This window comes from Lytechinus variegatus, chromosome 1 (genome assembly GCF_018143015.1).
Source record: "Lytechinus variegatus isolate NC3 chromosome 1, Lvar_3.0, whole genome shotgun sequence".
NCBI classification, from domain to species: Eukaryota; Metazoa; Echinodermata; class Echinoidea; order Temnopleuroida; family Toxopneustidae; genus Lytechinus; species Lytechinus variegatus.
Genome location: NC_054740.1, coordinates 6,159,190 through 6,175,651, shown reverse-complemented (window position 1 = coordinate 6,175,651; position 16,462 = coordinate 6,159,190). Strand labels below are relative to the sequence as shown.

General features: G+C 36.5%; 1 protein-coding gene across 4 annotated transcripts in view; it reads left to right on the top strand.

Annotated features, from left to right (window-relative positions):
• LOC121414569 (helicase with zinc finger domain 2-like) overlaps positions 1-16,462 on the top strand; it is a 147,270-nt gene that overhangs the window by 58,945 nt on the left and 71,863 nt on the right. For all 4 annotated transcript variants that reach the window (XR_005969913.1, XM_041607789.1, XM_041607775.1 and 1 more), the window contains 5 exons: positions 1,084-1,336; positions 2,462-2,669; positions 11,534-11,668; positions 12,366-12,564; positions 13,492-13,654. Coding sequence is in view for 3 of the 4 variants with exons in the window: in XM_041607789.1 (XP_041463723.1) it covers positions 1,084-1,336; positions 2,462-2,669; positions 11,534-11,668; positions 12,366-12,564; positions 13,492-13,654 (958 nt within the window). In the remaining variant the exon portion in view is untranslated. The remainder of the gene's footprint in view (positions 1-1,083; positions 1,337-2,461; positions 2,670-11,533; positions 11,669-12,365; positions 12,565-13,491; positions 13,655-16,462) is intronic.

Below are 16,462 nucleotides of genomic sequence, written 5' to 3'. Positions count from 1 at the left end.
ATGGCTACTGCTAGTCCGGAATTACTGAATTATGTGAGAAAAGCAAGCTTTTCCTTCGCTTTGACAGATACTAATAAAAATAATAATTGGTTTTTATGTAGCACTTTATCAGTCTACGACTGCTCAAAGCGATTCTTAATTATTATTACTTGGTCACTGCATTCATAGCTTTTAACAGCCTTTTGGTCACACACATGCAAAACAAACCACAATGACGTTTTTTCCCTAATTAGCACCTGGATGAGAGTGGCAAAGTGTGGATTGACACCTTGTCAAAGGGTGCTAGGCCATGGTGGGATTTGCACATGACCTCTGATTACAAGGCGAGAGTCAGAACTGCTACCCCACGGCGCTTCCACATTTTTGCCTGTGTGAAAAGAAAGAAAAAATAGTCTGGGATTAAGGATAGTACAGGGTTTTATAGCAATAGTATGGGGTTAAGAAAACACAGAGTGAAAAATATAGACTGACAATATTTTTGTTTGTCAAGTTAACCTCGGAAAAGTGAATTAGAGTTTGCTGCTAAATATTTTCCCAGAAAATAAAATTACAGAATTATCATTTTATGTATGATTAATAATGATTTCAGTGCAGTACAGATTTCTGAGCCAGGGTTAAAGCTGTTCGAAGCACCCCTAGGGTACCGTAACACAAAAGTTAGCGATTAATCATACACTTGATGTTCATGTTTGATTGTACAGTATAGTCAATGGAATCAATCGTAGAAAAATGTGTCTAAGATCATTGCTAAGCTTTGTGTTACAAGCCCCAGGTCATATTAAGTGTTGTGTGTGTTGGGTTGATTTGTACACCAGCAACAGCACCAAACTTTTTAAAGATTTAGTGCATGGCCTCCCGTCACCAGGGTCCAGTAACACAAAGGTTTGCGATTGATTGTGTGCTTCCTTTCCATGATTGATTGAATTTTGTAGTCAATGCAATCAAATGTAAAGTTATTCTTCTTCTGATTGATATAAACTTATATAACAGTCATTTGCTATTGTGGTCAGTTTACTATTAACACTTTCTAGAACTAACCAACACTACACTTGGAATCGCCAATTGTGTTTAATTTTTGACCAGTCACCAAGCTTGAAGAAGTGGTTGGCTTGCAACAGCAAGCTGAGGCAGTAAGCACACCCATCCCTAAACCAGAAGAGAAACCACAGCACATTTGCTCTTTCTGCAAGTTTTCCTCTACGTCAAAGACAGAGTTTGAGAATCATCTTGTCACTGATGCTCATAAGGCAAAGATCTTTTCTGATTCTGATCGTCTCTGGAAGGAACGAGATCCCCCGAACCTGGTCCAAGATGGTTGCTATGAGATGTGTAAAGAGTGAGTTTGAAAAAAAGAAAATATTAGTATTAATGGCTCCTATTCACGGAGTGATAATTGTCGTGCCTGCATAGCAGAGCGAGACTATAGGTGCTGCTTTTCTAACGGCGATGGCGTTTTCATCAAGATTGAAATATTCATTTAACCCAGGTTAAGTTTTTGAAATGCCTTCAATATGTAGAAAGTATATGGACCTATTTATTGAAGTTGGGGCATAAAGGTACCGGTAATCAAATATCAGTGATCATTTTCAGTTTCAGGTCACCTGTTCAAATGTCATTTAGGGTCAATGAACATTGGGGTATTAACAATGAAATTTTAACCTTGGTCAGTTTTTGAAATGTCATTGTAACTTAGAAAGTATCTGGACCTATTTCATGAAACATGACATAAGATTATCTAAGTATCACTGATCATTTTGCATGAGTTTCAGATCACATGATCAAGGTCAAAGTTTATTTAGGGTCAATGAACTTGGACAATAGTGAGGTATGAACATCAACAACTTAACCAAAGCTATTTTAATATTCAGGATAATATTGAAAGTCCCTATCGAACGGAATGCATAGAAATTAAATTGTTACCAAGAATTGGTAAACAGATGAATGAAGAACTAGGCTAAAGTCAAATGTCTTTTGATATCAGCAAACTTAGTATTTTATTATCAAATGCATCAAAGTTGGCACTGCTGCTGTATTAAATCTCACAATGCAGGCGAGGCTAATGAGTTTCCAACTTTGCCTATGTATACATATGGGAGCATTGATGATCTGATTGCAGTTTCTGGTTAATTAGGTCAAAAGTCATATTATTCATTGTGTACAGAAAAAAGATAATTAAAGTACTGATTAATACATCAATATTGTATATTGGAGTGATTGATCGGTTTTGATTTTGGGATCATAAACTCGAAGGCTGTGGGGGAATTTTTTATTGCCACGGTCGCTAAGAGATCCAATAAATGAATCAGAATTAAAAATGGTTCATGAATGAAGATATCGGATTAGATAATTATAGTTTTTGAAAATTGTAGAAGTTAAATTTTGCAATATATTTCTAATTTGGCAAACTTTCACTTATCCATTTGATTTGATTATCTTCACTCTATTTTTGTTCTTTTACTAGAAATGCTACGAAGGAGTGTGAACACTCTGGGAGAACCAAGGAAGAAAATGAGTGCATCTATGCACATAGCATGGACGAGTTGATGGAATGGAAAGCTAGGCACGAGTACCGTGTGATGAAACTTAAAAAAGCCAGGGAGATGAAGTTATATTCTTGGTTGGATAATCTAGTTGAGGAGAAAGTGTCTACTGAGGATGTAGAAGATGTGGTAAGGAATTATGTCTTGAATGAACAATTCTTATCAGTCCTAGAGTATTTCTGGCCATGTATACCCCTCCCCCATGTAACATGGGGGGGGGGGCATTATGGTCCCCCTTTAAATCATGACCATTGATCGCTCCATTGTGCGATTGTGGCAGATAGTTGTATAATGGTAGAAAGTAGCGTAATCCACACATGTATAGTCTATAAATACACTTAATCTTTTTATTCTATATATTTTTTTTGCCTGTATAGTAAAATAGAGACATACAAGTGGGTGTCATCAACATTTTAATCTTTACCAAGGTTAAGATTTTGAAATGTCATGAAAATTCTGAATTTATTTGGAGCTATGTCATGCAACATAGCCATGAGGGTAATCAAGCATCACTGATCATATTGCATGAGTTTCAGGTCACATGATCAAGGTCAAAGGTCAATTAGGGACAATGAACTTTGACCATGCTGTGTATTTTATTGTTTTTATGTGAAGTTTTTCCTGTAATATTTTAAAATGAAAATCATCATAAATTTATTTTAGTTTACCCCAAAATTTACCCTTGTACATCATTAAAAAGTTTGAATAATCATACATTAATTAAATGAACTTTGGCTAGAAACACAATTTTCAGTGAATGTGTATGGAATCATATTGGTGACACAACATTTGCTCTTGCATCAATTTCTCTGTAGGGTTAGGGTTGCATTAGGGTCTTACGTTAGGTTTGGGGTTGGGTATGGTGTTAAATCCAGTTTTGATATTGGTCATTTAACCATTATATTATGACTCAAAATAAATACATGTATGTCCTGAATTAACATGTGGGCTGTCATGCACAATGGAATAATACCACATTAAGCAATGATGGTGGGTTCCAGGCCCCCCCAGTAGAAGACGGTTCATTACAGAGTTTTTGTCTCGCCCACCAGAGGTGAAGGCAAGACGTAGGGATCCAAATGTCGTCCGTCCGTCCGTCACAAATCTAATGACACATAACTCCACAACCATAAGTCGCTTTTCAACCAAACTTGGATGGTAGATGGACTTGGGGGACCTGCATGTTATGCTGCAGTTGGAGGTCACATGGTAAGGTCAAAGGTCATTTTCAGGTCAACGTTAAAGTTTATATGCAAGACTCTCTTATGACGCCTAACTTCGCAACCGTAGGTCGCTTTTCAACCAAACTTGGATGGTAGATGGACTTTGGGGACCTGCATGATATGCTGCAGTCGGAGGTCACATTGTAAGGTCAAAGGTCATTTTCAGGTCAACGTTAAAGTTTACATGCAAGACTCTCTTATGACACCTAACTCCGCAACCGTAAGTCACTTTCCAACCAAACTTGGATGGTAGATGGACTTGGGGGACCTGCATGATATGCTGCAGTCGGAGGTCACATTGTAAGGTCAAAGGTCATTTTCAGGTCAACGTTAAAGTTTACATGCAAGACTCTCTTATGACACCTAACTTTGCAACCGTAAGTCACTTTTCAACCAAACTTGGATGGTGGATGGACTTGGGGGACCTGCATATTATGCTGCAGTCGGAGGTCACACAATAAGGTCAAAGGTCATTTTCAGGTCAACCCTACCTAACTCCGCAACCGTAAGGTGCTTTTCAACCAAACTTGGATGGTAGATGGACTTGGGGGACCTGCATGTTATGCTGCAGTCGGCGGTCACATGATAAGGTCAAAGGTCATTTTCAAGTCAACAATAAAATTTACGTGCAAGGCTCTTAAGGCAAGTGTTATTCCATCCCAGCCATATTACAATGAAGTTTCGATACAATTCTGTTGCATGCCCTCGCGAATCACAATATTTCTGGTTATTTTCATACGTGGGAGAGACACAAAATCGCTTTTGCCTTGTTGGTGGACCTTACCAGTTTATGATCTAGTCGAAAATGGGGGTTCTTCCTGTGCACAATCATGATATGTATTTTTTAACCAACTTCTTTGTATTGCCTGAAGTGTCTACATGTAGTTACTGAATCTTGATGCTCCCTTTGCCAAATCGTGTCCCATGGGGTTCAAATTGTCAGTTTTGGCAGCAATCTTGGATTTTTCATGAAAATCAATTTTTTATATTTTTTCCACAGACAATGGGAAAATCTTAAAATTAATATGCTTTTCACTATGGTTTAGATAGTAGAGATCAATTGTAATCTTTTTCTGGACAGTCTGTGACTCTGTGCCAGCACTTCTTTATATGTAGCCGATGTAGGATAGTCTACTCTCTCTTTTCCAAGTGGTTTCAAAGGTATAAAATTGGGTTACTGCAAAGCAGAAATGTGTTTTACCTCAATTGGGCTCCAAAATGGCGAATTTTCCAAGAAATTGGCAAATAAAGAGAGAAAAATTTGTGGTGTGACTTCAGCGGACCCCTGAGGGGGTAGGCTTTGTTGTGCCAACACTTCTTTAATGTGGTTGATAGAGAAAAGTCTACTCATTGTTTCCAAGTGATTTTAAGAGAATAAGTGTTTTTGCTACATAGCCTTAACACCTTTTCTTCACCATCTTGAAGAGTGGTGCAAATTAAATGATGTGAAACCGAATCCAAGCAAATGTTTGTCAATGCTTGTATCCTTCAAGCGCACTCAGTCAGCCCAGCAAACCCTGTTCCTTGACCACAGGGCTATCCCCAATTGCACTTCTCAGAAAATCCTCGGAGTTATAGTACAATCAGATTTAAAATGGAATTCACAAGTGTCAGACATGATTTCACGTGCCGGTAAGCGACTGTACATATTGTGTCGGCTACGTCGTTTGGGTGTTTCATGTGATGATCTGGCTCTCATCTATTCGATTTACATCCGACCTCTACTAGAATATGCTTCTCCAGCTTGGTCCACATCAATCTCTCAACAGTTGGCTTCCAGTCTGGAGAAAGTGCAGAAACGCGTGTGCCGTATCATCCTTGGATACCAGTACTCGTATGAAAGCGCTCTTACTCACCTCAATCTCCAGAGTCTTTCTTCTCGCCGTCTCACCCTTCTTGAATCTTTTTCTCTTAAACTGGTTCAATCAGCACGACATTGTGATCTTCTACCTCCAACGCGTCGCCAAACCTCTTGCCGTGAGCTTAGGAACTCACAACACATCACTGTGCCTCGTTGTAGAACTGAAAGATACCGCTCCTCAACTATCCCCTCTGTAGTGCGTCTTCTTAACCAGTTATAGTTAAAATTATTTTTATCATGCTTATGTGCAATATGTAGACTGTAATGTCAATTTTTATATGGATGTAATATTTATGCACGTCTCTATTTTTACATTTTATTATCAATGAATGCTGCTTATTCTTATCTTTCCCATACTTCCCTTTTCTATATTCTTTTCTTTCCTGTCCCTTATTCTCCTCCCTTCTCAACAACTAAATTTTTAATTTTGTAACTTTTTAAGTAATGTGTCATTTAATTGTGCTGTATTATATTATGATTCAGTTTCTGTATGACATGCTGATTATGTTATTTGTGAAGCAAGCAGTATCAGCCTTGGGGCTGCATGTTTTGTTTTTTTAATAAACCAGCTCAATTCAATTCAATTCAATTAACATCATTTTTCCCACATACATGTAGGGGGCTTTAAAAAGCCAATATTTTGATAGTCAAGCTAAAGATAAGGGTGGGGTACCTTCGGCAGGATCTTGCGGGACTTTAAGATGCCCGAACATTATTGCAAGCAACATGCAATGCAATGCCTCCTTTAAATTTTCCAAGAGGTTTCATTAATAGTCAGGGGCCTTAGCAAAATTTTGGGGACAGGATTTACAAAAGCGCCATTTTTTGCATGTGGGTTCCTGGTATCAAAAGCATTAATTCTAGATAGGGTGCCCCCAAATCGGTGAAGGGCACCCTATTTTTAAATGCTAATTTATGCAAATTTTATGCAAAAAACTCATAATTCGCCATTTCTCACTAAAAATAATTTTTGAATGCCCAATTTTTGTGTATTTGGGTCTTCTTTTGCTAAATATTCAACTGCAGGTCGATTTTTAAAACATTGGTGAATATCAATCAATTCTTAAGGTTAATTTATGCAAATTTTATGCAAATGATATGTAAAAACACATATTTTATCATATGTCGACATATAGAATTGTCAAAATCACATTTTTTTTTCTATATGTGTCACCGGTATCAAAAGCATTAATTCTTGATAGATGCCTCGATATCAATGACTGGAATCATATTTCATAGTGCTAATTTATGCAAAATTATGCAAAATCACACTATTCACCGTAAATTACTGTATGTGTATAGTACCGACTTAAACATTTATATAGAAGCCTATTTCTTTTTTTTTTTGGGGGGGTATTTTGGATTTATTTTGATGGGGCATCAAATCTAGATTGATTCTATACAGTTCCAGAATAAAAATCAATTTTCAATGTTAATTAATGCAAATTTATGCAAAATTTATGCAAATATGTGTAAAATTCATCAACTATCATATTTTGAGGTTTTCGAGTGACGAGCACACCATCCATATGAGACACTGTAACACAATTCATTCATTATTGTGACTTTCCATGCAACCAGAGGAGGGTATCATGTTTAAAATGCAAATTTATGCAAATTATAAATCTTGTGCATACCCCTTTCACAATAAAAAAACCCCCCGAAATCATATGGAAGAGATAAACAGTATTTCATCTTTCTTTACAAAGCAAATCAAGAGGTCAGATTTCTTTCCCAAGTAGAGTTTTCCCCTGTCAGAAAGAGGAGGGTATATGGATGATTCTCATGTCAGATAAAGCTGTCCAAGTCTGCCCCTCTGACAACAATGTACATTTTTTTTAGAACAGGGACACATCAGATTTGAGCAAAGAGACCTGATCCTTTTTTCTTTTTCTGTCGTCCCTTGATGGTGACCTGAATAATTTCAGTGATTTTTCTTTATTGGCTAATGAATTGATCTCTATCTCTAAAACTAAGTAACACCAAAACCAAATTCTCTCAATCAATTTTAGACCGAATCAGAGTCAATTCGGTCAGGAATAGTTCCCGAATCAGAGCTACTGACTTCCTAAAATAATTGTCCAAATGCCTCCCCAAATTTAATTCAACCGAATTCCATCCGAATACATCCCGAATGTGGCTCGAATAAAATGTGTCATGGCTACATTCGGGAGTATTTTGGAGGATATTCGGCTGGTTTTAAACATTTCAAGACAAGCTGAATCCCTCCACGAATGTTCCCGATGTTGAGGGAGAACAGAATAGTCCCGGATCCTTCCGAATCGATTCCGGGAGCTCCCCTAATCCGAGATGAATAAGTATTGAATCCAGGCCATTTTGAGTAGAATTGATCCGAATTTGGTTTTGGTGTAACCCTTTGCTTAAAGCTAGGGTTAGAACGGAACCGAATCAGCTGCGAATCCATCCATATACACGTATTTTGGTGGTTTCAGAAATATTCTGTTTTGCCTTCGTAAATGCGAGGAAATTCGGGAACGTTCGTTGAGAAATTCAGCTCATTTTTAAATTGTTCAAAACCAGCCGAATACCCTCCAGAATATTCCCGAATGTGACCAAAACAAATTTCATTCGGGCCACATTTGAGATGTATTCGGGTGACATTCGGTTGGATTCGGGGAGGCATTTGGAGTCTGGACAGATTCGGACGATTTGTTTTATTTCTGGACATAACTGTCCCGAACCACTGTCTTCCACTATTCGTGTTGGCATTCTGCTTTTTGGGGATGGCCAAAATTGATTTGGTCAATTCCTGGCGATTCTACGCTGAATCGCGACATATTCAGGACCCATTCTTCTCTATTTGGGGGAACTTCTCTAATCCATGTGAATCAGGCAGAATCAGTCCGAATTTATTCGGGAGAATTAGATTTTGGTGTAAACCTAGCTTAAACCAGGACTGACGTAATGTATTCTTGCGACTGTACTTTGGTTATCATCTGAATGTTTGCAGAGACTGTTTACCACAGTTGCATCCTATTCTGGTTTGTCATCTAGACATGGGTTAAATCGGAACCAAATCAGCAAATCCATCCGAATACACATAAGGATGGACTTTGGAGCACTCTGTTCTCCCCAAATGCAGGAAAGTTCAGGAGGGATTAGGAGATATTCTTGGAGGAATTCGGCTCGTTATGAAAATGGTCAAAACCAGCCGAATACCTCCAAAATACTCCCGAATGTGGCTACGACAAATTCCATTCGGGCCACATCGGGATGTATTCCGATGGAATTCGGTTGGATTTTGGGAGACATTTGGGGGTACTCTGGGAAGATTAAGACCTATTCGTATCAGTCGTAGAGTAAAGGTCCGACTCTTGCCTTCCCATATCGTACGAATCATTACTCGAATACAAAGAATAAAATAGACGAGACGAATTGACCAGAAATTAGAAAAAATGGCATCCGAATAGCTGTCGAATCGGTAAGCCCATTTCGAAAGAATCTGGCGCATTTTCGGGAAATTCGGTGGCGTACTTGGCGAATTCGGGCAGAGTCTTTCGATTAGGGTCGTTATTCACATCGTCATTTGGCAATAATCAGAGGATTCGGGCTACTGATTCGACTCGATTCTGGCTGCTCTGACTCGATTCTTGCCTGCTCTGGCTCGATTTTTGTTACTGTTTGGGTTGGCATTCGGCTATATGCTTTATGTAATATTTGTTTAATCATTAGAATACAGCTTCATACATATATTATTTTTAATTTACATAATATAACACACTTTTGCATGGAAATAGGATTTTCAATAGCATGTTTTGCTGGTAAAATTGAAACTTTTGAGCTAATAAAGGTACTTCAAAAGTTTGGCCCCTTGTCCACTGTTTATACCCATTGGAATGGGACTAATTTATACATATAAAATAATTGCTAATTTACATAAATTAGCATATTTTGTATGAAGACGGGATTTTCAATAGCACGTTTGATAAGAAAAAATAAAGCTATCGATCTGATAGAGATTTCTTTAAGTTTGGTTTCCTTTTATTCCTTTTTACTAAGTTTTACTATTCATGCATAAATCGACTTCCAATTTACATAAATTAACATATTTTTGCATGAAGACACAATTTTCAATATCATGTTTGATAAGGAAATTTAAAGCTATTGACCTAAAAGAGACTTTCTTGAATTTTGGTATCTCTTTATTTACTTTTATTAATCAAATCCTATTGGCATTATGACTTCATGCATAAATTACTGCTAATTAACATAAATTAGCATATTTTTGCATGAAGATGCAATTTTCAACACCATGTTCTGTGGGAAAAATTAAAGCTATTGACCTGATAGACATTTTCCTAAAGTTTGGTTTCTTTTTATTAACTTTTATTAATTAATTCCTATTGGCATATGGCTTTCATGCATTACTGCTAATTAACATAAATTAGCATATTTTTGCATGAAGATGCAATTTTCAGCACCATGTTCTGTGGGAAAAAATAAAGCTATCGACCTGATAGACATTTTCCTAAAGTTTGGTTTCTTTTTATTAACTTTTATTAATTAATTCCTATTGGCATATGGCTTTCATGCATAAATTACTGCTAATTTACATAAATTAGCATATATTTGCATGAAGATGCAATTTTCAGCACCATGTTCTGTGGGAAAAAATAAAGCTATTGACCTAATAGTAACATAGGGAAAGTTTGGTGCTTTTGTAAACTCTGTCCCCAAAACTTCAAATTTCGGGCCTAAGGCCCCTGACTAATGTAAAAGTTGCTTTAAGTTACATGTAGAAATCGCCTTTTGCCCTCATACTCATCTAAGTTATATGTATGCCTTTCCATCGCTACACACATTACATGCATTTCTGTGTGTTAGTCACACCAATAAAGGTGATGCCAGATCGATATAATCTATGCTACTCTCTTGAAAGGCATGCTAGCGACCGCATTGTAGTCGGTATCATTGACTAGACATGGAGGTTGCTTCTTGGTGTCATTTCATCGCAATATTGAGTGATACATGTGGAAGTATTTACCCTTATTAAGACTGTCATGAAGCTTATCAATATTCTCATTAATATATCCTCTTTCATGTGGAATGCTGATATTTTGCACTGTTTGTTGATGTTTATGAAAAAAAACAACAGAAAGATATCAATGCACTTGCAAAATTTTGACCACAAACTTGGCAATTTTGACATAATTTCCCATAAAAAAAAATTATCTGGACTGTCAAGAAAATGATGAAAAGCGTATTCTTTTAAGATTTTCCCATTGTCTGTGAAAAAATATGAAAATGATTAATTTTCATGAAAAATCCAAGTTAGCCACAAAATTTGCAAATTTTGAATCCCATGGGACATGATTTGGCAAAGGGAATATCAAGATTAGACATTTAAGTATTACTGAACATCCTGTCCAAGTTTTAGGTCATTTGATTAAGGTCGAAGGTCATAGGGTCAATGAACTTTGGCCATGTTGGTGTTTAATTACAAATTTGTTGTATTACCATAGTAACTTCAAACTCTGAATCTTTTTCATAAAACGTGGACATAAGAGAAATCAGGTATCACTGAACATCCCAAGCAAGTTTCAGGTCACATGACCAAGGTCAAAGGTCATTCAGGGTTAATAAACTTTGGCTGTGTTTGGGGTAATTGTTGAATTGCTATCATAACTTTGAAATTTTATGGTTATTGTTCATGAAATGTGGACATCAAAGTAATCACGTATCACTGATCATCCAGCACAAATCCAAGGTCACATGGTTGAGGTCAAATGTCTTTAAGGGTCAGTGAAGGTAGTATTATATTATTATTATATGTTGTTATTTTGTGAATAATTATTTGAGACTTTTCAAAGTCAACACTGCAACTATATTGAATTGCATAATTCAGACTGCCAGAGGCGTTTTATTTGTTTCACTTTATGATTCATTAGATAACAGAGGATATATTTGGGTTGGAATTGAATTGCCAAACTGCTGCAGATGTTGTTCGAGAATTGACCTCATCCAAGGATACTGGTGAAGTTGATCCAATCCAATGGCATGTGGATCTCCATTGTAGCAGTGAAGTATGTTTAATCTGGTCTCTACAATATATCAATTGTTATTTTTTTTGCGTGCATGGATCTTTTAAACAGGAAAACACAAACGATAATGATGATGATAATGATAATACATGTAATAATTAAATACTACTAATAATAATGATAATAATGAAAATAATGATAATAATAATAATAATAGTAATATTAATAATAATAATAATAATAATAAAGAAAAACAATAATAAAAATAATAAAGTAATATTTCTTTTCAAATAATAACATTCAATTCAAATTTTTCACATAGAATAAACAAATAAAAGAGAACACAACCATACATGTAATTACACTTCTGTAAGATTGAAATGTTTGAGATGCTTCCTCATATTATTGATCCTTTACCAAAGATTTAGATGGGCTTTCACATATGGAAAGTCCTTTTTTTGGTCATTGCGCAACCATCAACCGAGATCTGAAGGGGGGGGGGGTAGTCACTTTAGCCCCGTAGTAAAATCTTGTAGATATGTAGAGAGAGAAATAGATAGATGGACAGAGCATTCCTGGAGAAGAGCTCCTGGGAAGATAGGTTCCTTTATTCTTTAATACCTGGTAGCATGATATCCAAATGACAACACATATGAGGATACTGGTGACTCTGATTGTCAAAGAACAAATACTGTATTTAAGGTGATCAACAAACTCATCCTGTTATATTTTATGCTAGAAAAAACTGAAGAGAGTAGGCCTCCTGTATGATGAACATCGGTCTTACTTCCATCTATCTAAGCCTGAGAATGAGTCTCACCCACAGACATGTCCTGGTGGACTACTAAGAGTTCATGATTCTGATCATTACAAGCTTACTGTCAACTTCATCCCATCACATTCTGGCCTTTTCAAGCAGTGGCTTGTCTTTGACTTTGGTGAGAAAATACACTTCTATTATACTACCATACAAAAGCTCTTTTGCCTTAATAACCCTATAATACCTGGGGGAATCTGTGACCCTTTGAGATTTTAGTGATCAATCTGCCGCACAAAATGTTTTTTACTTTGCTAGTTGCTGACTTTAAGTCTTTTGCAAGTTTTGAGACCAGATTTGAAATACTTGAGTTTGTAGTTCTGAAGTTGAGCAACATTAATGTCAGATTTGAAATTGCTCCAAATGTGAATTCTTATGCAAATCCAATGCAAAGGCTGTGTGTAGCCAAAAGTGGTAAATATATCATTATTTTTTACTATTAGTTACTAAAAGCAATTGATTTTATATTATTTATGACTGAAATAGTATCGGCGATGATTTCCATAAAAAACAACAAAATACATAAGAAATAAAAAGAAAAAAACTGCGTTCGGAAAAACAAATCCGATACCAATTGTTTAAATGACATTATCAGAATACATGTACTTCAGAAAGTCTTTGAATGGAACATTAACAGTTACGGGCCCATGTTTAGTTAATTTTACACATAGGTTAGCAATGTTAATTCATGTAAAAGTTATTTTTGAGAAAAATAACCATACAGCCTTACAGATTCCATTACACTCTACCCCTGTGTGAATATTTGCCATGCTCGTGCGAACAATAGCCCCCCAGCTATTAAAAAAGTAAAAACAATCCGTCTCTAATATCAAAAGATAATATGGATATGCACATAATGCCATGGGGAGGGGGCTGATTCAGCCACCCCTTAGACCATGGCCAGTTAAGCTAGTTTAGTCCCTGGCCTTTCTATCCCCCTCTAAGCTATCCAATACTATCTAAGTATCATATTTGCCAGAATATGTTTGAATTAAACTTCTCAATATTTATGAGAACATAATTTCACATTTTCACAATCACAATTAAGGTGATCGGCCATGCCTTGCCTTGAAGCTCTCTGTGAACTTTGGCTCTCAATGTGAAATGAAAGATTTTGAGTTTAAAGAGCAGACAATCAACACAGCAGATCTGTGGAATGAGACCAACAGTAAGATCATCAAATGTTCACAAACAGATGAATGGACTAAGAGGTCAGTTTTGCTCTATTCCCTTCAGGGTTTTTGTCCTTTGGAAATGTTACCCATGGCAGAATATGAATGCTTTATCTGACATTTTTCCTTTCTGAAAAAAGAATTGTCATACTTATTCATTTTTGTCTCGCCCACCAGAGGTGAAGGCGAGACTTAGGGATCCAAATGTCGGCTGTCGTCTGTCTGTTACAAACCTTATGGCACATAACTCCGCAACCATAAGTCATTTTTCAACCAAACTTGGATGGTAGATGGACTAGGGGGACCTGCATGTTATTGTGCAGTCGGAGGTCACATGGTACGGTCAAAGTTAAAAGTTTGCATGCAAGACTCTCTTATGACACCTAACTCCGCAACTGTAAGTCATTTTTCAACCAAACTTGGATGGTAGATGGACTTGGGGGACCTGCATGTTATGCTGCAGTCTGAGGTCACATGGAAAGGTCAAAGGTCATTTTCAGGTCAATGTTAAAGTTTACATGCAAGACTCTCTTATGACACCCAACTCCGCAACTGTAAGTCATTTTTCAACCAAACTTAGATGGTAGATGGACCTGGGGACCTGCATTTTTTGGTGCAGTCGGAGGTCACATGGAAAGGTCAAAGGTAATTTTCAGGTCAACGTTAAAGTTTACATGCAAGACTCTCTTATGACACGTTACTCTGCAACCGTAAGTCACTTTTTAATCAAACTTGGGTTGTAGGTGTACAGAGGAGACCTGCATGTTATTGTGTCACATGGTATATGGTCAGACAATAGGATTGATAAATGATTTGCATTAGGTATTTATTGCCGCCACTTATTTTGTCATAATGGAGACACATCATTTACATACATGTATGAAAATATGAAAAAAAAACATTTATGAATAACGTAAGAAAAGGGAAAGTGGGGATGTGACATCGGCCCACATAATGAATATTCATGACGATGTGCATATAACTGTTTTCACAAAATGTTACTATAAAATTTAATAGCTTCACTATTTGCTATCCGATGTGGATGAAATTTTCAGCATTTTGCTCAGTGAATTTTACTTTTATTTATTTACATATAAATATTTTCAGCCCGGACCACCCCTTTAAATACATAGTCTTGGTGAACATTTGATATGCAACAGTAAAAACTGCATTGGTCAGATATGTACTACAGTAATATGACCATATTGAGCTATAGGCCTGTATATGCATGTACAATAAGCATACTATGGTCTTGCAGAGGGCCCAGATATCTAACCCAACAAATATTAAGCTTGTTGTTTTACCCTGTTGTTTAATGTGATATATTTGCAGTGTGAAATGCTCTCATCGCAATGTTTTGTGACTTTGTTCTCCTGCATATCTGTCATGTACCTTGGCCTAGTTACGGTTAAAATTTCATGAATATCGGATGTAAAATAACATATTACCGGTAACTATATTTGGAAGTTTTGCTGACATGTAGCTAAAAAAGGAATTGAGAAACACATCGGCGTGGAAAATAGAGAATGATGTCACACGCTCAGTATTTTGTTTGTAATTCATTATATAAATATATAATTCAATATTTGCAGAATTGATAATAATATAAAGAAAACTCTTATTAGATTTCAACCACTGATCTCTCCCCTAACTGGATATGCGGGGAGGGTCCTTTGTTTGAAGCCCACAAGTTCTATTGTCCGCCATACCAGTTCCCCCAAAAGGAACGCGATCGCTCCATTAGCATGTGCATTGTGAGCGATACGCTAGCTGTCTGCACACTGAAGCTCTCATTGCTTTTCATACAAAACTTCATATATTTAAGGTGCCAGAATTCGCAATTTTATTGAAACCATGGTACTTTCCCAGTATACATTTCCGAAACGTAATTTTTAAGGGGTTGGTGCTTTTCTCACCTAAGAAAGAATAGATGAAATCCTTGACTTGTCTAGGGGTATTTTGGAGGTTTGCCAAATAACATCTTAGGATCGACATGGCGAGGACTTTCTAGGTTATGTAGGCTTATAACACTGGGCTTGAAACCCCCTTTAATTTAAGTCCACCCCCCAAAAAAAACAAGTGTAACACCGAAAAATTAATCGCTTAAGTGAAACTTTAAAAATATAACTTTCATATTTTACTTCTGATTTTGAATAAATTTTGAGCATTATTGTGTGTTTTTCTCTCTATTCTCTATTCAAATAATCATTTCCATGAGGTGGACTCGCCCTTTAAAGAACAAGTCCACCTGGGCAACAAAAACTTGATTTGAATAAAAAGAGAAAAATTCAACAAGCATAACACTGAAAATTTCATCAAAATCGGTTGTAATATGAAAGTTATGGCATTTTAAAGTTTCATTTCACAAAACAGTTATATGCAAATCTCAATTGCTATTCCATTATTTTAACATTTTGTGCTTCCGGCAAGGAGGTCCTAATCATCAAATTTGTAAAAATTGAAATATTGTATCATTCAAACTATAAAACACAAAAGAAAATATTGAGTAACATCATCGACTCTCTCATTTGGATGTAACTGGCTCGTTTATATCACTATTAAAAAAAAATAAGCGAAACTTTGAAATGTCATAACTTTCTTATTTTACATCCGATTTTAATTAAATTTTCAGTATTGTGCTTGTCTGATTTTTCTCTATTGATTCAAATCAACATTTTTCTGAGGTGGATTTGACCCGTTCTCTCTCTCTCTCCTGTCACATCGATCGACCGGCCCTCTTCAATTATCCTATACCCAGTTTGTTCATATAGGCAGTGGGGGGGGGGGGGATCTTGTCCCCCTAAATTTTAGGTGGGGGACAGACCCCTAAAAATTTATGTTGACAAC